This window comes from Eupeodes corollae, chromosome 2 (genome assembly GCF_945859685.1).
Source record: "Eupeodes corollae chromosome 2, idEupCoro1.1, whole genome shotgun sequence".
NCBI classification, from domain to species: Eukaryota; Metazoa; Arthropoda; class Insecta; order Diptera; family Syrphidae; genus Eupeodes; species Eupeodes corollae.
In genome coordinates this window covers 65,709,787-65,734,243 of record NC_079148.1, presented here as the reverse complement: position 1 = coordinate 65,734,243, position 24,457 = coordinate 65,709,787, and the positions used below count along the sequence as shown (strand labels likewise).

The 24,457-nt window shown below is 34.8% G+C and overlaps 2 protein-coding genes across 8 annotated transcripts in view; both read left to right on the top strand.

Annotated features, from left to right (window-relative positions):
• LOC129946580 (uncharacterized) overlaps positions 1-24,457 on the top strand; it is a 490,943-nt gene that overhangs the window by 161,898 nt on the left and 304,588 nt on the right. The gene's annotated exons all lie outside the window — the stretch shown is intronic.
• LOC129944972 (activity-regulated cytoskeleton associated protein 2-like) lies at positions 13,903-14,583 on the top strand. The gene has a single exon (XM_056054632.1). The coding sequence runs from the start codon at positions 13,903-13,905 to the stop codon at positions 14,581-14,583; it is 681 nt and encodes a 226-aa protein (XP_055910607.1).

Genomic DNA, 24,457 nt, shown 5'->3' with positions numbered 1-24,457 from the left:
ATTCTTCTATGGATTCGGTAAGGATGTTGTTAAAAGCACCTTCTATGTCTAGAAAGGTGGCAACTGTAAATTCTTTATAATGGATTGTTTGTTCTACAGTACGCACTACCTCATGGAAGGCAGTCTCCGTAGATTTGATTGGCATGCTGAGAGCTTTCGAGAGGTCGTCCAACTAGGAATTCTCTAATATTGGAATCAAAAATGCACTTCAAGGTTTTAAGCACAAAAGATGTTAAGCTTATTGGTCTGAAATCCTTCGCGAATTCGTGACTACTAACCAAAGGACTCCCTGCTTCAAAACATAACAATTGTTGTACTCTCATTGGTATAAAAGTATAAAAATCTGGTGGGGGTGTTGAAAGTTGAGTTTTGATAATTTGTTTTTAAATACTTAGCTTATTTTATCGCTATCAAATTGTACTTACATATTTTTATATGTTTGATGTATTGAAAATAAATATTATTCCTTGCACGCTATTGTATCTCTCGAGTTCTTCGACTTGCTTCTTTTATTGACTTATTTTCCTTGAAAGGAAATTAATTTACCAAATATTTCCTGGTTCGATTAATATTGATCAGGATTTGCATACTTTTGTGCATTACTTACACAAGCATTTATATTTTTGAACCTATTTTCGTTGGTTCCTAGAATATCCTTTATTTTCGTATTATTATTGGTAAATTATTTGAGGTCCTTTAATTGATTTTTCACAGATGACACAGAATTGATATGTCTTGTTTTATATGTTCGGTTGGTGGTGTTGTCTGATGGTGTCATGTTGTGGTCGTTTTTAGTCCTTTTGTTTATCTCTCTTGTGAGGGTGAACATTTTGTAGATAAAAGACATTTTCTAGATTTCTTTGCTCTTGAATTAAGATCTTTAATTCAATTGGAAGTATGTATGTATATACTTATCTTTGTATGAAAGAGGGTTCTTTCTTTATTGTTGAGCTTTTGAAAATGGTATGTGATGTGAAAAACAAGCAATTTAAAATAGAATGTGATAAATTTACACTCCAAAAAATGCGACGAAAAATTAAATTCATTAAGAAAAAATGTCGGTTTTATTAAAAGGACATCTCAATTGAAAATAGAATACAATATATTAAAAGGTTGTTATCGTGTCAGGTATGAAGTTTTCTCTCAATAAAATAAAAGTTTATTCTTTTAAGCAACACATTACTTAAAACACAGACGGATTAAATGCATACAAACTTTAATTTCTAAATATCATAGGCAAATCTCTACCAATTTTAAGTCTGCTAAAAGTTATGGGATATAATTTCTTGGTAACTGATTTATAAAGAAGCATTCATTTTTTTATTTTTATCGAATTTTATAGCTTGAGTGTGATTTTGTGTTGTTTTTTTTGTTGATCTATATATTGTGATTTCCAAAATTGCTAATAATGGGTAGATTTTATGTTTCTTACGATTTATTTCTTTAGACAATGTCTTATAACTACGTTTTTAAGGGCACAACAAAAGTTTAAAATGGTTATTTCTTAGAAAAAATGAAAAAATTAAATATTGGTCTTTAAATACACATATTATATAGTAATATTATTAAAAAAAATATGTTTAAGAAAGTGAAACAGTTTTCTACTGGGTTGACATAAGAGTCGTGGTCATAAGATTATGCTATCTAACACTTCTTTGTAAAGGTCTCAGCACTTGGCCTATCTACTAAATTTATCAGAATCTACGAAAAAATTCTCGAAAACATGATGGCATCTGTTCAGAATAGTAGAAAAGTATCTACAGCATTTAGTTGTGAAGCAGGTGTTCCTCAAGGATGTGTTCTAAGCCCATCATGTTTGCACTGTATATGAACGATGTCGAAAACAGTATACCTGGGGGAGTTCAGTTCGGGGATATTACTCTTAAAGTCTTGCTTTATGCTGACAATCTAGTGATTTTATCAGACAGTCCGCTTTCTCTACAGCGGATTTTAGAATAAATACCACCAAATCCAAAATAATGGTTTTCAGTTCTCGAAATAGATCAACTGGCTATGGGCGGAATTGGACTTTAGATGATGAGATCATTGCGGTCGTAAATGAATTTAAGTATCTTGGGTAAACAATGACATATAATCTTAAAATTCAAACCTTTATAAAAGAAAAAACAACAGCTGTAAAAATTGCAATAAATACAATGTGGTCACAGTTCTTCGCAAATAAACTCTTAGATCCAATCTCAAAATTCAAAGTCTTCAATGCCACCGTGAATACTTGTTTTTGCTATGGTAATGAAGTATATGGTTTCGAACAGTTGAGGGAAATGGAATTTTTCAGCGAATTTTAAGGTTACCTATCAACACTCCTAACTATGTTATCCACCTAGAATCAGGCTTACCTCAAATTTCTTGAAAAACTTGAAGGCTAAGACCAATTTTATGATCAAAGTTATGAAGCGGTCCGACCAAAACTTGCAAAAAAGACTCCTAAAAATTTGTTTTAGTTGTGGATGTAGGCCGGTCAAAAACTGGTATGATCTTGCTGTAGCACATAACCTTTCAATATCATTGCCAGTGGACAATGTGGAAGCATTAAAAAATGCACAATATGAATGTATCTCTGTTATAGATGACTCGATGTATAGGCTTTGTTTTGCGCGAGTAACTGCATCAACATCCAGGAATATATACAGACAACTTAATCCGAAACTTGGTGAAGGAAACTATTTTAGATCAATGAGCTTGATCTTCAAGATCAGAACGGAAATGCTCGATTTGAATTATAGACCACATAAAACAGACAGAAAACCCTGTGTGCTCCCTTTGCAAACTTGGTTAAAACGAAGATGTTTTGCATTTTTTAGCACTTTGTCTAATACTACAGGATATCCGAAGGCTCTACTTTGATTCTAGTTTTCTTTCGCAAGAGGAATGCGTCGGTGTACTAAACAAAGATCGGGGCTGGAAGCCTCTTATATACTATGTCTCATATGCACGAAAATATCGAAACGAGTGTTTGAGTATGTTTTGAGTTGTAACAAGATGTTAAGTAATTGTAGCTTCTCCTTTACAAAAAAAAGTAACTTGAGAAATATGCGGTTCTTCTTCTTAATTTTTACTTTTTTTTCACTTACAAATCATTATCTGTTTTAGCTAAACTAAAAGCCCATTACCAACATTTTTTTTCCTTAATTTGTTTGTTTTGTTACAATTTTTATTGAAAATATAAGTACCTGTTTATATATATATATATATGTATATATATACTTTAATGATGAACATTATTCGATATGGTTAAAAGTTTTTTTTTCTTTGTTTTTGATTAAACAAATAAAAAAGTCACATTATGAAAATAATAATTTAAAAAAATGTTTTTCTATAATATTTATATTTACATATTTTTAACTATGAAACTTATTTTGTGAAATATTAACTCTTTTTACTCAAATATTGTATTTTTTTGTTTTTTTCTTTAATTAGTTTTTTTTCCGGCAGATGGCTTATAAAGACATGCTTTGTATATATTATGAAATATTGTACTAATAAGAAAATTGAAATAATAATGTTTGAAGATTATTTCATGCAAATGTTGACCTTGACTGTGCCACCCGCTTAGAACAATTTTGGCATACTCTTTATAACATTTCAGACGGTATCTCACGAATAAATGCTTCAACGTTTTCTTGCAATTGAAGCGGACTTGCCCTTTATAGACATGAGCTTTAACATAGCCCCACAAAAAATAGTCTAAGGGCGTTAAATCGCACGATCTAGGCGGCCAATTGAGTAACAGAGGCCCAATTGCTGCGAATGGCGACAGTTAGATAATTGATGGTCATCATTAAGACTGGCCGACACAGCTACGACATTTTCTTTAGTTCGACCTCTATGTACGTAATCGTGTTGGTGGTTTAATGTACAACAGTGTGAATTTGGAGCAGTACCTGTAGCGTGATAGTTACTGCGTTGGACTGTCATGCAAGAGGTATTTTTTCACCGGAACTGCCTTTTGCGACGAATTGACAAAACCTCCAAGATTAATTCTTGTCATGAAAAGTGCTTTCTTAAATAAGCCGTTCGGATTCGGTATGTAAACTGTAGGTCCCTTCCATCCCTGGCAACATTACTTGCACACAGGAATGGTTGATAGTTGTAAGTCATTAGGCCCTGGTTCATCATGGACTGTTGCGCCACCCAATTTATTTTATTTTTTAATTCTTGTTCAAAATATTAAACGTCAAAAAATGTGCTGATTCACACCTATGAATTCCATTCACAATCGAAAATAATTTAGTTAATTGAGTTACACAATACAACTTCAACTTTTCCTTCTTTATAATAATTTTGATATCCACCAGGAGACTGGTCATCTTTTCGCTAAATTGTTTTTTTTTTTTTTTTTTTGTAAGGAAGTTTATTACTACAACATAGCCTTGCGATCTTCATGCAATTTTTCGCTTCTTGAATACCTTTTGGGCGAATTTTCTTTATTTTTTGAAGATTTTTGAATGCAATGACTAATGACAAACGCAGTCTTCTTAAAGGAATTATTCAATAATTGCTAAAATTTGGTTTTGGGAAATATATTGAGATATTTCTCCGTGTTGTTCGAACACAGGTTGCAATCCAAACCAAACTCCAAAATTCGCATTATGTAGATAGTTTCTTTTGTATCATTAAAGTCATGAAGCTTGTTTGGCCCTGCTCTAGTTCCTGATATTTAAATCTTGTTTGCCGTTTTTTTTTTCTACAATAGAAAAAAATATTTAAAAAAAACTAAGAACATTAAAATAACCTTTATGCACTTTGCGTCACCACTTTTGAACACAGTCGTTTTGTAAATTTCAAAATTTTCTTCCATAAGCATCACCAGTTTCGTCAATTGCACTTTATTTACATACAATCTTATACATTTTGAATGGTTCAAATAATCAAAAACTTACATCAATAAAAATGTTGTGGTTGACAAAAAATACAAGCATTAAAATTGCAATATAGCTTTTAATTCAAAATTCATGATTTATGTTTCCATCACAATAGGATTTTCAAAAATATTGAAAAGTTGATGATCGCAGTAGCGTTTTAAAAAAGTTGTTTAAAACTTTCAATGCAAAATTGACAATCGCAATAAGGGTTTATATTTCTAGTTGCCCAAAGGAAAAAGTTTGAAGTCCATTGACAAAATCTTCGTCGCAGAATGTGATCAACTCTTCGAAATATATCACTGTCAGGAAATTTGTCATGCAAAATTACGATTGTTACGTTACTCGTGTAGTACCAGCGCCTACCGTTTTGTTAAGAATCAATATATTCCAACCGCGACCAAAATCATTGATCACAGTTCGGTAACACTATCTTTTCAACATAGTTACACCATTTTCATATTCCAATCAATACAAGGTCGCGATTCACAGCCAGCCAGTCCAAAAACCGCACCAAACATTGACAAGTTGAGAATGGTGAATGGCTCTTCAACAATCATTAGATTTTTCAAGACCCGAATACGACAATTCTGCTTCCTAACGTAGCCTTTGAAATGAAATCACTGAAGATGATTTTTATATAAATAACATTAAATAACTTAATTTATTTATGGTAAATGAAATTGACAAATCTCAAGGCGAGAAAGTGCTTCATTTCGACTCAAAGGTGCTTTAGTTTTTGCGAACTGTGAAACACAAGTTTATAGATACCCCACTTTTGTACTGAATTTTAAATATTTTAGTACATAAAAAATACAATTTTTTGAAACGATAGCTGACCAAAAGCGGGCTATCAAACCAAAAAAAAAAATGAGTGCTTTTCATAGACGTGTGGTTTTCAATCTGGAAATACTTTTTTCGCAGTTGGTCTTTGTGACAGCTTTCACTTGATTTATATTCAACTTTTACCAATAGTACAAATTTATTAACAATATATAATATCGCTTCGCGGGGCATCTCGGTCTGTGTCCAATATTCGATCGACCCAAAAGCCTAGCAGAGTCAAAAATTCGAGCAACGGTGGATCGGTTTTGTACCACGTTTACTCTTGTGAATAGTAAGCATCGAAGATGCTATTTCTGCTGTGGAACAGAGTATCGAGGAAGACTCAATCCGCAATCGCGCACTGAACTGTGCCCATCCAATGTATGGACAATTTTGTGGAAGAGAGTTTGGTAGGCTTACATGATCAAACTCATGGTAGAACTGAATCCGAAGGACCGCCAAGCTCGTCTAACGCAATGGCCAACGATTTCGATTTCCACAAGAAAATGTAATTTTTTTGGTTAAAAGGGTCCGTAAGCAAGATTTTAACGTTCCATTAACTCCTCAAAAAAGTGCTCCATGGGCAGAGATAATCATTGGTCCAAAAATTAAAAACTTTTTCGTGCCTGAATTCGAGGATGTTGATGTGGACAACCTTTGGCTCCAACAAGACGGTGCGTATAAATGATCAATTTATTGAAGGAAACTTTTGGTAAGCGCATTACTTACTTACTTAAGGTGGCGCTACAGTCCGGGCGGACCTGAACCTCAACCTATATGCGTCTCCAGCCAGCTCTGTCAATAGCTAACTGTCTCCAGTTTCGTACGCCAAATTTTTTGAGGTCACACCTGCATGTGCCACTTATGTATGTCACGGTCTTCCTCTACTGCGCCGTCCCTCGGGATTGGATTTGAAGACTTTCCAAACTGGAGCGTTGTTTTCCATTCGCTCTACATGACCCAGCCATATAAGCCTTTGGTCTTTAATTCTGTTTACTAGGTCAGTCTCGCTGTACAGCCCGTACAGTTCGTCGTTATATATTTTCCTCCATTCTCCATCTATGCATACGGTTCCAAAAATCACCCGAAGAATTTTTATCTCAAAGCATTATAAGAGTCTTTGACAGAGTCCAGGTAAGCGCATTATTTAAGGTTTAAAACCGCTGGACTATTTTTTGTAAATTTAAGTGGGATTGTTACGCATATAAGCCCGAGATGATTGACGAATTGGAAGGGAATATTTAAGGCGTTATTGCTGACACACGCTCCCAATTGCGGAAATTAACTTAAGCCAGTGGCAGTGAATTCTGAAAAAAAGAGATCCTTTAAACTGCACCAACTATAAAGGCATAAGTTTCTTAACACCGCTTTCAAGATCTTCTCTGCCGTACTATGGGAACATCTTAGGCCCATTGTCAACAAACTGATAGGTTCTTATCAGTGTTGTTTTAGACCAGGAAAGCCCACATTCGATAAAATATTCATATTAGGGCAGATGCTGGAAAAACCCAAGAACTTCAAATTGACACCCACCATCTTTTCATCGATTTTAAGGCCGCATATGATAGCATCTACAGGGACGAGATGTATAGAGCCATGTCCAGTTTTGGCATCCCTGCCAAACTCGTCCGTTTGTACAGGATGAACATGCTTCATAAAGGTTGGAAACAATTTAACAAGCTTTCGGTGTCAAAAAAAGGGTAACGACAAGGAGATGCGCCTTCATGCGATTTTTTAACATCGCACTTGAAATAATAGTGCAGAGCTATCACGTCAACACTAGAGGCACTATCTTTCGCCACGTTTGGCAAACACTTATCTAACAAATATTTACAAAAATACCCTGTTACAAAACTCGACCTTTTTTGTTTACAATTTAAATATTCTTTGAAAACCTTCTTTTTATTCAAATCTTTAAGTAGTTTCTACTTTCAAAAAGGCTTATTTTGCAAAAAGTCTGCATTTAAAAAGTTGTTTAAAAATGTTTTTTTTTGCTATCAAAGCAAAGTCATGTGACCTACAAAGACAAAATATCCATAATTATGCAATAAGTGTTCTTAATTTAATTTGCTCTTTATATATTTTAAATACGTATTTCTAAAAAACGTATTCTCTTTAAATGAAACAAATAATTTAAAAAACTAAATAAATTACCACTTAATTGCAAAATAATATTTCTCCATGCTCGATGGACATTTTAAATAGAAAACAGAAAATAGAAAATATCCTTCAACAGCAGATGGAGATGAATTTTTGTATTGCAATTTTCAATTATCCTTTTTTTCTTAAACTTTTCCAACACGTACCCGAATTCGTAGTCGTTTATTCTTTTATTCGTTTAAAATGTTTCAATTTAGGGTTTTTTTTTTGATAAATCACTTTAAATCGAGGCAAACCTTGAGAATTAATTGAATTCGGGAGCAACAAAGCGATAAAATGAAAAGTTGTTAAACCTACGTAACATATACACAATATAACATAGCTAAATGAAATTCAGCTTGCTTATAGTACAACAGAAACAACAACAATAAGAACTGTCAGTTCCGCAACTTAAAAGTTGGCAAACAAATAAAATAATTTCAAATTATAAAACCACATATACACACCTTCAATTCTTTTTTCTATTGTCTAAGCTTTAAGCTATTGGATTAATGTTAAAATTAATGCAAAAAGCAGAAAAGTTGGGAGACAAAAGAAGTGCGAGCTATAAAGGTTAACGAAGATTAAAGAAAATTTCAGAACAGAACATGAGGGTCTTGGATTTGGGCTGATTTTGGTTTTGGTTTTATTAAGTCTCCTTAAACCGAATTGATATGGGCTTTGGCAGGGAATGGGAAATTGGAAAAGCTATCATGTCCGATGAATTAAAGGTCAAATTGAAACTTTGACCTTTCCATCACACAACGTGAAATAATCCGGGCTAAATGGATACACGTAAAGCTATTATCTTTTTCTTTAGTCCTTGTTTTTGCAACAACAACAAAGAATGGAAAATGTGTATGTTTTGAAGCCGTTGTTGTTGTTATTGTGATAAAGGCTTTTTTATGTCATTTGATACATAGTAAGATGGGTAAGGTATAAGTATAAATGTATGTAAGGTATAACTGCTGTCTGTCATTAAGACATGTAATAGGGGTGTTACAATTTCTGTACTGAATGAAAGTTATACCTATAAATACATATACACATACCTGTTGCGAATTATCCTTGAAATACCTAGAGATTAGATCTGATTGTGATTTTGTGTTATTACCCATAAGTATAGTGCCCAGTACCCTACCCAAACCCTAACAACACGTCTGGGAATTTTATTTAGCCTAATGGTAGTTTGTGGGTAAATGAACTTCTCATGTTGGTCTCAGAGGATTGTAAAAAGTAGTTTTGCTCTTGGTTTTCTTTGAATTGGTCTTTTTGAATGTGGGAAAACAAGAAAACCCAATTTCATCGGAGGGTTTGATTTATTGTATTTTACTATTCTGTCAATTTGTGATTTATTTCAAAAGTTTCTTTTGTGTCGAAGGAAAAACGGACTATAAAAATATTATTTGGAGAATCCAATTGAATTGAGTTTTTGTTCAATAAAATTCATGATGACTTACGATTTTGTTTGTTAGTTGGGATAACTATGAAATTCTGACAGTTTTATAATTTGTTGTGTAGTTTTTTTGGGCTATTATTAAAATTTTTTGAAGGTTGTAAAGTTTATCAAATAAAAATTAAATTCGTAACGAAAACATAAATTGAACTGTAAACTACACACATTTACGTTAGTCAACAAAAGGATGGTCTTCGAATACGATATAAAAATTAGTTAATCGTTTTAGGTTATTGAGATTCAACCTTTTAAGTTGCAAGGAATTGACAAATCCTGCAAGAGTTATTCTTGTCATGAAAAATGCTTTCTCGAAATAGCTGTTCGGATTCGATTTAAGACTTAAGACTTCAATCGCTGACAATATTCCTCGCACTCAGGAAACCTAATTTATTGTATTTATTTATTGCATATTTTGATTTTCTTTAAATATATTTGGAAAGTGTACCGAAAGTTTTTCTAAATATTGTTATATCAGTTTTGTTTTTAAAATGTGTTCTACGTACCTTGATTTGACTTCTGGCAGTTTTTCAAATGGTCGATCTATAAAGCCACTCTAAAAATACTGAAGCTTATTTAAAACTGAAACAATCAGTTGGTTAGCTTGTCCAAATTTATAAAAAAAGACACGTTTCGATTTATTTTTCATTGAGGTCTAAGTTTTAATTGTAATTCATAAATTAGCAAATAAAAAAAAATGTTCATTCAAGACTATAAGTTGAATTGTGTATGTACACATATGCAATAGAAGTTATTTAAAAAATTAATAAGTGCAGTAATGTTAACAAATATTTATTTGTAACGACTGCCGTAAGCTGTCTGTATCTCAACTAGCTTTTAAAATGTCTTCCTTTGAGGCTGACATTTTAAAACTTTCTAAAGATTTTGAAGTGCTACAGAATTCATTTAATACTGCAGTTTGAAAATTAAATGCATATTCTGAATACCAACATTATGGTTGATAGTTCCACATCGACCGAAGATTTAGCTAGGCCCAAAATTCTGTCTACCTCATGTTCTGCAAGTGAAGATATTCTAGCGCAATCAGGCTCTGGTGTTAATAACGCAAAAAGTGTACCTGATAAACAAAAGAAAAAGTCTAAAAAAAGAAGCCGAGAAAACTCTGTGCCACTGGGACTCCTCATATAACTCAAATTCTTGACTTAAATTCAGCTTCCATTAGCGACTCCGTTACTGGAACAGTAATAAACAATTCCATTCATATCAAAGCTGCCTTGGAACCAAAAATAATTTGTATATCTCTAACTTCACTAACTTCTCACTTAGCTTCTACCAAGAGCATACCTTGTAGCTCATCCATTAGGTGTACTAAGATCAATAAACCAAATACCTTTGTTTCTTCTTTTAAATTAGTTACGCATCCCACGTTCTTCGATTCAATTTGCAATAGAAGTATATGGCCCGCAAAGACGTGAGTCAAAGAATTTACACAAAGTCAAAAGCGAGGTGTTTCGTTAAAAAAAAAACCAAGCCAAAAAACTCAACAGGCTTGACCTCTTATCCAAAACGTAAGGGGACTTCCACATGACGTATTCGTTTTGACAGAAACGTGCTTTATTCACTTTTCCCACACAGAAGTTTTCAGCCAAGAGTTCGAAATTTACAGAAATGATTTAGGTGGAGGTGTTCTCATAGCGGTAAAAAATACATATTTCTCTTCTTCTGTATCTTTTCCATTTGTATTATCAATTGAACTTGTATGTGTAAAGATAATGGTACAGACTAAGACTATTTTCATTTTAAATGTTTACATTCCTCCAAAAAGTTTGGAGTCTGTTTATAACGATATCTCCTTGGCATTAGACTATCTTATAAATTTGTGCAGCCCTGACACCAATATCTTACTTTTAGGTGACTTTAATTTACCACACATTGACTGGATTTCATCCGAAGACCAATCCTGCCTTGAAGCCTTTCCTTCCTCTTCACAAATGGAACTATCTCTTCTCGATAAAATCTTTCTTATTGACTTACAGCAAACAAGCTGTATTAAAAACTCAAAAAATCGAATTCTAGATTTAGTCTTTTCTTCTAACGCTATTAGTACTCTTGTTCTAGAATCAAGATCAGGAATTACTAATATTGACAAATATCACCCCCCTTTGGACATTTTTTTTTTTGACTTAAGTAATCACCTTACTGAACACAGATATTCCTTTGATTGCTTATATAATTTTGACATCAGAAGAGCTAATTTCCAGTTGTTGTCTGAAGATTTAACCATTTCTGGAATTGCTGATACTTCAATATTTTTTAATATTGACGAAGCAGTTTCAATTTTTCAATATTGTATAAGAGCCTAAATAATTGTTTAAAAAAATCTACCTTTTAAGAAATCAAAAAATACAAACTTTAGCCATCCTTGGTACACGAAAGAATTGCGTTTACTGCGAAATAAAAGAAATAAGTAATGGAAAACGTATCTCAACTCTGTCTCCAATCAATTTCTCTTTTTGTTTTGAACTCTTTAACTAATTTAAGTCTCTTTCTTATCTTTTATACGCTTGTTATGTTACTGATATGGGCACCTCTTTGAAAGAGAATCCTAACAAATTTTGTCAACTTGTCAGCTCAAAGAAAAAATCAGATGGCTTTTCAGTTAACTTCACTTACAAGAACCTTTCGATAGATAAAACTGTTAATATCTGTAACGCTTTCGCAACAAATTTCCGTGAGCCACTTGTTAATAGCCCCGAAGAAGTTGATGAAGTATATTTTCATAATCTTCACACTTTTTCGCAAACTAGCTGTAGTCACATACCTGTGCTACAGAGTACGGCCCTTGATCTTTTATCTGCGTTGAATGATGACTGCTCAGCCGGTCCCGATGGTATTCCCCCGATAGTACTAAAAAAGTGTAGTAATGCTTTAGTTGAACCCCTTACGTTCTTATTCAAACTTTCTCTAAAAACAGGCAAATTTCCCAGTATATAGAAGAAGTCATTTCTAACACCAATTTTCAAGAAAGGTAACAAGGCTGATATAACAAACTACAGGCCCAGTGCAAAGATTTCTTGCATTCCTAAATTTTTTGAACAAGTTGCTTGTGAAAGCGTGGCATATTTTAGTAAAAATATCATTTGCGAACAAGAACATGGTTTTATGAAAAAATGATCAACCGTTACCAATCTCCTCACATGCTCAAACATATTTTCAAACGCTTTAGAACAAGGTTATAAAGTTGACTGTGTATACACTGACTTCTCTAAAGCTTTTGACCAACTTAGCCACGGAATTATATTACATAAACTTGAGGCTCTTGGTTTTCCACCATTTTTCTTAGATTGGATCAAATCATAGCTTGAAAACAGATCCTATGAGGTAAAATTTAGAAATTGTCTTTCAGAACCTTTTGTTGCTCAATCTGGTGTTCCCCAGGGAAGCCATCTTGGTCCTTTTCTGTTCATCATGTCTATTAACGATGTATCGTCATGTCTACGTGATAAGTAGAGGTGAACACCAAGACTTCGTAATTCATATATAAATTCAGAGTAAGTCAATGACAAGTACAGTGATTATAATATTTAATATTAAGGTTGCGATTACAACACTACGCTCAAGTGACCTTATCATTTTTGCTGAAATATTGAATATTGATAAAAATATTTGCAAAAGATTCACAAAAAAACAACAATTTTGTAAAATTTGTGTTCTAGCACCAGCTCGACTCTATAAGCAAGCAGATGGAAAATGATATTTGGTAATAAAAGACCGGAAATTTCTTCACAAGAAAATACGGTAGAAATGTATTCATTTATTTTCTGGCAAACTTTATCATTTTCAGGTTTTTTGCAATAGAATATATTTTTGAAGAGTTTTTAGAATTTATAGAAATGACAACAAGAGCAGTATACATTATTTTTTGAAAATAACACAATTTCTAACATGAAACAAACCCAAAAGCCCTATAAATCATTGTATTTCAGCTCATAAAAAGAGCAAATTTAAAAATTGGCTGGAGTTTTTTTAGGTATTATAACACTTACTTATTTTTATTAAATTTAAATTTATAACAATTAATTATATTTCAAATCTTAACTTATTATTTTGTCTTATAAATCTAACCTCTTCTGTTATACAAAATTTGAATTTGATCAAGTATGCCTTAAGCCGCAAGCTTTACAAAAAGCTTTTGTATAAAAAAAAATAAACAAAAATAAACATTGTAAAAAAAAGCTCTCGAGCAATATAAAAGAAGGGCCAAAGGCCAACTATCGACACAATTGGTTCTTGCATTGAGCAGTTCGGCTGAATACTTCAGCCTCTGCAATCCTTTGTATTTTAAACAATTGTTATCTAAGCAACCTTTATCAATAATAAAAGCGGAACCCGCTATATATTTAAAAAAAAAAAACAAACGCTGTGTTTTTTTATTTTCTACAGCTCATCCTCCACGCACACCAAGTGTGCATGTTTATGTGTTTTTTTCCAAAGAAAACTATTTCCACGCACTCACTTCCTTTACCTCATTGTCTCACTCTACATTGGCGCCCATCTTGTGGCAATAGTTTTACAACAACAAAACACACCACGGAAAATCTTCGAAGAAGTAAACGTTTGGCAAAAAACCAACAGGAAACCGCAATGGCGTTCACTGAAGATCAAATGCAGCGTATGCTTACTGCTGTCATGCAATCGGCTAGACGACCAGGTAGCTTTACTACATGCTCGAGTAGGTATAAAGAGGAAAGAGACCCAGTCAAAGTTGAAGAATTTATCGCAACGGTTTCATGCTTCAAAGATGTTGAGCATAGAACTGAGGCTGACGCAATAAAAGGGTTCCCACTTCTACTCGATGATGACGCTCGGAGTTGGTGGCAAGGTGTGAAATCCGAGGCAAATACTTGGCAAGATGTTATTTCTTTGTTGAGAAACGCTTTCGCTCCCACCAAACCAGCATATAGGATCTATTCTGAAATTTTCGAGTCTAAGCAAAGAGCTAAAGAACCTACGGACAATTTTATTTGCAAGAAAAGAGCTTTGTTTGCGCAATTGCCCTCGCCGAGACCAAGCGAAACCATGATGTTAGATTTGATTTATGGTTTACTACATATTTCGATCAGGGATGGCGTACCCAGAGAAAAAGTAGTCACTTTTCAGGACCTGATCGAACATGCAAGAAGTATTGAGCACAGTATGGCTGAAAAACAACAGTACAACGACAAAACTGAACTCAAAAAACGATGCTCTTATTGCACGCATATCGGTCATACTATTGCGGAATGCCGTAAAAAGCAAAAAGCAGAATCTGACGCAGTAAAATAGGCATGTTCACCATCAAACCAAGGCATACACTGTTACAAGTGTAAAGCACCCGGCTTCTTAAGATCCAATTGCCCAACATGTAAGGAGTTACCAAAAGGGCCTAAATCTGTATCATTCAATTTAATAAAAAACACTCTAGGAAATGATTTACCGACGATTTCAATCATGTCACATGGTGAAATCGGTATAGCTTACCTTGATACTGCAGCCAGAACGGTAGTGTTCAACAGAAGAGTGATATACGTATAGCACGAACAACAATAATATTCGGTAACAGGTTAAGACCAATAACTTTCATTGCTCTGCCTAAAGCAAAAGACAACAGAACGCTTATAGGTATCGACTTCCTAGAAGAAAATGGTGTGGTCTTAAATCTGGGCCTAAGACTTTGGTACTTCCAAGATCAACCAAAAAAGACTTTCGACTTCTTTGACACAACAAATACTGTTGTCACGCCATCGGAAACCATGCTCCGAGGCATACAATCGTATGATGAGTACATACGACAGATTAAACCGATTTCGCCACTTAAGAAAACTCCCGAATTCAATTCGATGCAGATGAAGACAAATTTGCCAATCCACTATAGTCCTGTAACACCAGTTCCAATGTCTCCTGACGATTACGAAGAACGCTATGGACCAGAGCCATGTATGTCTTTAAGCACTAGGCAAATCCAAAATCGAAACCAAAGCAACGAGTATTCACCACATTCAATTCACAACATCTTTCGTGACTCATTGCGTAATGAATCATCTCCAAATGAAAGAAACTCTGGAAAAAGCTTGTTTCCAGAAATGAAACGAAGTGAAGAGCCGCCTGATTCTGACGAATTCTTTACAAAAATCGTGTTGATGTCCATTGATTTTGTAATACGTAACGATGAAGGCCAAGATCTTGAAAGATCCGAGAAAGACCAGCTCAACTCCTTGATTTCAAAGTATGAAACAGTTTTCCAACCATTTGCAGAGCCGACACCTTTTGCAGTACACAGAATAGATACTGGCACTCATCCACCAATTGCTACCACTCCTTACAGGCTATCAAATACAAGAAAGAACCAGCTTAAGGACTCCCTCGACCAAATGCAAAACCAAGGTATAATTGAAGAATGTGAATCACCATGGGCAGCTCCGGTTGTTATCGTACCTAAGAAAGATGGCAACATTCGCGTATGCATCGACTACCGAGCTCTTAATAAAATCACTATACCAGATCAACACCCGTTTCCCAGAATTGATGATACTCTCCATGCTACAAAAAGTACAAGATACAAAACTACACTCGACCTCCAAAGCGGTTACTATCAAATAAAAGTCGCAGACACCGACGTAGAAAAAACAGCATTTATAACACCATTTGGTATGTTCTGTTTCCGCCGGATGCCCTTTGGACTACGTAACGCTCCTGCTACTTTTATAAGACTTATGGAAGAGTTTCGAAACGGGCTTGATTCTGCAAACAGTTGGCTACTCATTTATTTGGACGATATCATCATTTGCTCCAGCAGTTTCTCTGAACACTGTGAACATCTAACCAAAGTCTTTAAACGTCTTGTACTGTTTCAACTCAAAGCCAACAGAGATAAATCAAAATTTTGTTGTGCAACCGTGAAATATCTAGGACACTTGATTTCTAATCTTGGTATAGAAGTTGATCCTGAAAAAACTGCAGCTATTTCAAACCGTACGGAGCCAAGAAACGTTAAAGAGGTACTATCTTTTCTGCAAACCTGTTCATGGTACCGTCGCTTCATAGAAAATTTTGCGGGGATTTCAAAACCACTAAGCAACCTCACCAAAAAAAATGCTACCTGGAAGTGGGAAACTGAACAACAGAATGCTTTTGACACATTGAAGCTAGCGTTAATATCAGCACCGGTACTCCAGCAAGTTTGTGAAGAAAAACCCTTCTATCTCAAAACGGACGCTAGTAGCTATGCCATAGGGGCAGTTTTGGTCCAGGGGGAGAAGGAAAACGAACATCCAGTCGAATACATATCCAGATTGTTAACAGATGCAGAACGTAACTACTCGACGACAGAGCGCGAAGCCTTAGCAATCATCTGGGCAGTTAATAAATTTCGCGGGTACATCGAAGGTTCCACGGTCACGCTCCTGACAGACCATCAACCTCTAAAATGGTTAATGAGCTTAAAGTCTCCAACCGGAAGACTAGCTCGTTGGGCTTTACAACTTCAGCCATACAATGTGGACATCAAATACACCCCTGGCAATACAAACAAAGTCGCCGATATGTTGTCAAGGCCACCATGTCAAGCTAAACATAGTAATAACTCCTGTGAGATCTGCAACGTTAGAATCGATATACCATCTAGAAAAGCAAAAGAGATTCGAGACGCACAACTTGAGGACACTGAAATAAAATCAATTATGGCCTCTTTTGAAGGAAATAACGAGGATCTACCCCGATGGACAGCTCGAGGCTACATCATGAATGACGGTGTTCTCTATAGATATTCACCTGAATCTGATTCCGAAGATGCCCAGTTAGTAGTTCCAACTAAAGAACGCTCTGGTATATTGCATACTTACCACGACATTGCCACAGCAGGACATTATGGTGTGGACAGAACTATTGCTCGGATTATGAAACGGTATTACTGGCCCCGAATGAGGGATGACATAAATAAGCATGTGGGAAAGTGTCTCGAGTGTCAGCGATATAAGCCGACAAATAAGAAACCTGTGGGTTTATTACAAACAGTAGCAAGTAACCAACGCTTCGAGGTCTTGGCTGTTGACTTATTCGGGCCTTTGCCGAAAACCAAAGAAGGTAACCAATGGATCTTTATCATTGAAGACGTTGCCAGCAGGTGGACAGAAATTTTTCCACTAAAAGAGGCCACTGCAGAAAATTGCGCGCTAACGCTTCTCAATGAAGTTTTCTTAAGGTACGGTACTCCTAGACGCCTCATATCAGACAATGGAGTACAGTTTATATCCGCTCTCATGCAGCAACTGGTTTATTGGTTGAACATTCAACACACGTTAACTCCACTATACCACCCTGAATCCAACCCGGTTGAAAGAAGAAATCGGGATATGAAAACTCAACTAGGAATCCTGGTCGGAAACGAACATAACACGTGGGATGAAAACTTACCTGCTATCCGATTTGCCATGAACACCTCTAAATGCCAAAGTACAGGGTATTCGCCAGCATATTTAACCTTCGGCCGTGAATGCAGAACAATCGATGACGTAAACAATGACCTAAGAACTATCGCGGAATCTGAGAATTTCATTCCGCAGATAACACCAAAGCTGGTAAAGCTATCCGAAACCCTTCAAATCGCTCGCGAAACCACCGAAAAAACACAAGACCACAACAAAGCCTACGTGGATAAGAAGAGACATCCACAAGCCGTTATAAGAGTGGGAGATGAGGTAATGGTAACGAGTCATGTTTTGAGTAAAGCAACAAAAAACACAACATCGAAATTTGTACCACGAAGGGATGGCCCATATGTAGTCATAAACAAAGTCGGGTCATCATCTTATCAAATCGCCCATAAGGACGACCTTGCAATACCAATGGTAACCTATCATGCTTCCGCCATAACAAAGTGTGGTACTACACAAAACACCGCAGTACCAGTCCGAAGACTGCGTAAAAGAGGACGACCAAAGAATTAGACAAAATCCTGTCACTCCATCGAGACGATCATCGTTCCAGAGGGGGAGACTATAACACTTACTTATTTTTATTAAATTTAAATTTATAACAATTAATTATATTTCAAATCTTAACTTATTATTTTGTCTTATAAATCTAACCTCTTCTGTTATACAAAATTTGAATTTGATCAAGTATGCCTTAAGCCGCAAGCTTTACAAAAAGCTTTTGTATAAAAAAAAATAAACAAAAATAAACATTGTAAAAAAAAGCTCTCGAGCAATATAAAAGAAGGGCCAAAGGCCAACTATCGACACAATTGGTTCTTGCATTGAGCAGTTCGGCTGAATACTTCAGCCTCTGCAATCCTTTGTATTTTAAACAATTGTTATCTAAGCAACCTTTATCAATAATAAAAGCGGAACCCGCTATATATTTAAAAAAAAAAACAAACGCTGTGTTTTTTTATTTTCTACAGCTCATCCTCCACGCACACCAAGTGTGCATGTTTATGTGTTTTTTTCCAAAGAAAACTATTTCCACGCACTCACTTCCTTTACCTCATTGTCTCACTCTACAGTATCTAAATTAAAAAGTTAAATGATGAAAAAATGATAGCAAAAATTGACACTTTAGCCCTTTAAGTAGTCAAGATGTTTTCACATTATGTTATTGTAATTTCATAACTCTTGTTTACAGAATATCAAAGAACATTTGTAAGCGATACTCAAAAACTCTTTATGTTAAGTTGTGCTCCTAGTTAAAAATACAAACTAACCCTTGGAGCTAAGACCGGCCATCCTAAAGTTTTGCGCCACCTTAAATTTTCTTTCCTACGGGTTCTGCTCATTGCGAAGTATTGGGAAAAGTTCTTCTACAATTAACCGTTTCTGTTTGGCAAAAAATCTGTGGTCCCTTCAATTCGTTTTATTACTTACACAAACGAATGTACGTTAGTTTCAGTCACTAGACTCTGGTTCTTCACAAATCATAGCTGTAACAAATATATTAACTTATCTTAATTCAAAAATTTTCGACTATCGATACGTTACGAATTATACCTTAAAGGTCTTTGATTATGGATTGTGGAGCATTGGCATAGTAATCACATGATATCAGTGAATAATTGAAATTTGTTTTGATAAATAACACTATCAGAAAACACTTTTAAAATTCAATTCTTTTCTTTCTTGGGCGTGAAACTTTCCATTTTTAGTAATGACGAAGTTTTACTTTTTAAATGTTAAAAGATTACAGGGTTTCAAATGGTCCAAATAGAAGGATATTCAAAATGAAACCTTATATTGGAAAACTCTACATTACATTGTTAATAGGGTTATGTACCCAGTCAGGATAATTTCTTTCTTAAATGCGTTTTTTTTTTCAAAGCTTAATTTTGCTCGAATAATTTGAAAAACATAATAGTTGGTCTCCACAAAACTCATCAAATTGTCTACTGTGATGCACGCAAGTCATATCTTTTATAACTATGTGATCACATTTTATTTGCTTTTAAAATTATAATTTGAATAAATTGGTCAGCTCCTTGATAAGTCTAAAAAATAAATTAAAATTAAATATCGATTAAGCAAAGCTAATTGAAATGCATGGACCGTATGTCGATTAATTTTCATTTCACTATCTTCTTGTTTTCCTTTTGTTTTTCACATATAATAAAAAAAAGAATGCATTTATATTAATTCAATCAATTTGCATATAAAACAAACATTTCAATTAATACAAATGATCGCAATGACATTATAAAACTCATCTGCTTGTTCTTTTTTTTGTTGGTATTTTTATTGATTGAATATATTTTTAATTTTATTCGTTTACAGTGCCGTTCGAAAAATGTTGATCAAACTTTTTTTCCGAATTTTGTCAAATGTGTCGAAATAACCGAATATTTTTTAATGAGGTTTCGTTTTATTATGCAGTTCAAATTGTTTGGTCACGGGAGCAAACAGTGATTATACCGAAAAATGAAATTTTTTAGTTACCTACTTAATTAAATTTGGATTCGTCTGAAAAGATGACATTGTTCCACATGTCTTGAGTCAAATTTAGGTCCTCCTGAGCCCAGAGTAAACGTTTTCTTTGACTCTTTTTGGAAAATCCGGCTCAGTACCGACTTGAGACTTTACCTGGTCCATGTTCCCTCAGCATGGAGAGAAGTTAAAGTTGTTTTTATACCTAAGGCAGGTAGATGCTCCCAAGTCAGTCCCAAAGATCTACGACCTATAAGTCTATCATCATTCCTTCCTAAGACCTTGGAAAGATTGATACAAACATGCCTACTGTAAAGGTAAATCGGTGGAAACAGCGTTAAACATTTTAGTACGCACCCCTCCATCATAAAGAGTTCCCTATGGTTGCTTTCCTTGACATCGAAAGTGCCTTTAACAACGTGGACACATCTGCAATCACATCTGCACTAACATCTCTAAATGTAGAGAGTTCGCTTCGGGAATTAATTCATTTAATGCTTTCTAGCAGAATAATTAACTCAAAACTGGGCAACTCTTCTAGCAGACGATTCGTTAGTAGAGGGACACGGCAAGGTGGTGTTCTATCCCCTCTCCTCTGGAACCTAGTGGTGAATGAAATCCTAACTAGTCTGGATGCGGAGGGTTTCAGAGTGATAGCCTATGCGGACGACGTTGCTATAGCAGTTTCAGGAAAGCATCTTAATATCCTAAAAGAACTCTTACAAAATGCCTTGAAAAGACTAATACTTTGGGCTGATCCTGTGTTAACCCACACAAAACCGATCTGGTCTTATTTTCGAGGAGATACAAAATTCCATTTGTCAACCCTGCTTATATTAAAGGAATCCAATTATTAATTGGGTCTTGTCTTAGACAAAAAACTAAATTGGAAACGCAACGTACAAGAAAGAGTCAAAAAAGCTACTGTAGCTCTCTTTTCTCTCAAAAAAGCTATTGGTAATAAATGGGACTTACAACCCAGAATCACGAATTGGCTATACACATCGGTAATAAGACCGATTTTAACGTACGGTGTGGCAGTATGGTGGACTGCTTTAGAGGAAGGTATAAACAGTGATAAGTTAAATAAAGTCCAACGTTCAGCTTGCTTATGTATAAGCGGATCGCTTCGCACGACCCCGTCTGCGGCACTGGAGACCTTGCTCTACCTTACACCTCTTGACATATTTAGCAAACAAATAGCAGCACGCTCTGCTATTCGCCTCAATGCTTCGTCGCAGTGGACTAACAACAACATTTGCCACTCCGTAATTCTAAGGTACTTAGAATCAATTCTAAAGCACACAGACTACACCATCCCCAAACTACAATTCGACAGAAACTTCCAGATTTCTATACCTACCAGATCTTTTTGAGAGGATAGGACATTCTTGGAGGATGAGTCAATAAATTTTTTACACAGATGGGTCAAAAACCAAAGAAGGGGTTGGTGGAGGTGTGTACTCTGAACGACTGAAATTAAGTCTCTCATTCCGCCTTCCCAATCATTGTAGCGTGTTGCAGGCGGAACTTTTGGCGATTAAGGAAGTCTTGTCTTGGCTCAAAGAAAACGCGATATCAACATCTGATATCCGTATTTTCTCTGATAGTCAAGCCGCTATCAAATCTCTGGACTCTGTCTCTACAAACTCTATAAAAGTCCATAACTGTCGATCATCTCTAATGGAGATGGCACAACAGTTTAATATTCACCTTTGCTGGGTGCCGGGCCATAGAGACATTGCAGGTAACTGTAAGGCAGAGGAACTCGCCAGGAACGATACTGTACAGCCCATCCTTCCACGTTTGGCAAGTTCTGGCATACCAATCGCTACTTGTAAACTGTTGCTAATGCAAGACACTGTGTGGGGCGCAGGCACCAGGTGGAACAACATCACCACGTGTCAAGCCACAAAAAACATCTGGCCAACACTGGATTTAAAACGTTCAAGGTGCTTGCTCTCTCTAAGCAGATCGCATATAAGCTCGATAATAGGTGTCATAACCGGACACTGTCTAATAGGAAAGCACGCCACAAGACTAGGCGTATTCTCAGATGACTTCTGCAGAAGCTGTACGGACGAGGAAGATGAAGAAACGGTTCTTCATCTTCTCTGCTCTTCTTCATCTTCTCTGCACATGCCCTGCTCTAGCTCGAAAAACGCAAGTATTACCTAGGAGAATTCTTCTTTAACGATCTAAACGATCTAAATCATATCAGTATAATCAGCCTCTCACGTTTCGTTATGAAAGGACTCGAGCTGGTTCCATGGAGCTTAGGAGGAAGCCTCAAGATTCATGTGGTATCACAATGGGCCATTAAACTGGCCTAAGTGTGTCCGTTTCCATCTTGGACAACCACTATAACCTAATCTAACCTAACCTAACCGACTTGAGTGCTCTAAGTCCAGCTTTCACGAGCTTTTTTTCACTGAGCTTAACGAAATTACTTTGCCTGCAGCTCGAAACAGATCGTTTTTAAGGTTCACCGGTGTCCTGAACCGATATCGACGACTCCTAGTAGTCACATGATATTTTTTTCAAATTCCATGGGCAATATTTAGTCTCTTAAAAATTTCACGTGTTGTCAAATGGAAACGTGACAGGCACAAAATATTGGCTTTATGTCCACAAAATCACTTCGGTTGTATTGGACTACTGTAACGAGTCTTATTGATAATAACATCAATTTTTATACAGTGTTTGAATGACATGTTGCTACCTATTGCAAATACTAAAAACTGATTTCGAAAAGGGTAATAAAATGTTTCACCAACATTTTGCGAACAGCACAGTTTGTATGTGTTCTTTAACGTTTACCTTTATTAGCTTGTGATGCATGATATACTTTTTTAATTGGAATTTTTACGAAATAAAGCAATCTTTAAATTTGTTTCAATATAAAAACAAATATTACACAATAAAATAAAAAAGAAACATCAAGTCTTAACGAAAAACAGTTATCAAAAATGGGAAATTCAATTTTTTAAAATTGATCCTTGTTTGGTCGTCCTTTATTACAGAAGTGGTTCTGAGTTCAATTGTGATTGTTTGATTGAAATAAAATTGGGAAATAGAAGTTGAAAACAAATTCTCGGAAAATCTTCAAAGAAAATGTTTTTTTTTTATAATTTTTATTAAATGTCTTGTTTTTCCTAAGGATACCATAAAGTTCATTAAAAGAAAATATGTTTTACTTTCTACAAAAAAAGACACTCAATATTGAAATGCATATTTCTGTCTTCTCAGATGAAATAAATGTTACCACTTGAGGTTATGGTGCAACACACATGTTGCATCTTCCCTTGCAATTATCCTGTATGAATATGTCCATGTCATATATGTATGCATGTACGTATACTATTTTCATAAGGTTAAGGAAAATTGTTAAAAACACACTGTAAAGCACAAATAGAGGAAGACAAAGTTTCATGAAAAAAAAAGGAAATGAAAAATGCATATTAAAGTTCTGAGGTGTGCATTACTTAATTGGATGGCTTTAAATTGTCATATTCATTTGAATAATTGCACCTTGAGGGAATTTGAAATTTTTTCAAACATTTTCTCAAAAGATGCTCTACCATCATTTAATGAACTTTTGATAAGTAAATAGGGTAGATACTTTCATTAAATTGGATTTATATGCATGCTACACAGAAGTTATTTTATATCTGAGATTGAATTTGAAAATATCAGTTCCTTTAAGGTAAGATACATAAGTACAAACAAATAATAAAGTTTTATGGAAATCCAATCAAATCTGATATATTTTGGAATTGAAAAAATTTAAAAGATATTGATATTCTGAGTCTTAGGTTTTCTTAGAGCAAAAGCAATCGTTATAACACCAAACTTATGGATTCAAAACATTTAAAAGAACCAAAAATCGACCTTGTTTTTATAGTCATAGTCCGTTGAACCTCATAAACAAAGAACATAATTTCCTTTTTTCCAAAAATTTCATTATTCTCAAAATTTGTGTTTTAAATTATTAAATTATCCCGAAAAAATAAAAATAAAGCAGAAAACTTAAGACAATGAATGAAGAAAAAATATTAACAAAACGATTAAAACAATATTATCATATTCCATGGCCAAAAAACTTAACCGAAAAATAAAAAATAATTTCATAATTCTTTTCTCTATAATTGTTAATTTATTCCGAAAGTTTTAATTTTCTTTCTTGGAAAAGTGTCTGCGCAAAAACATCAATTTATTTGGCATCCCAAAAATATTCGTATATCTTA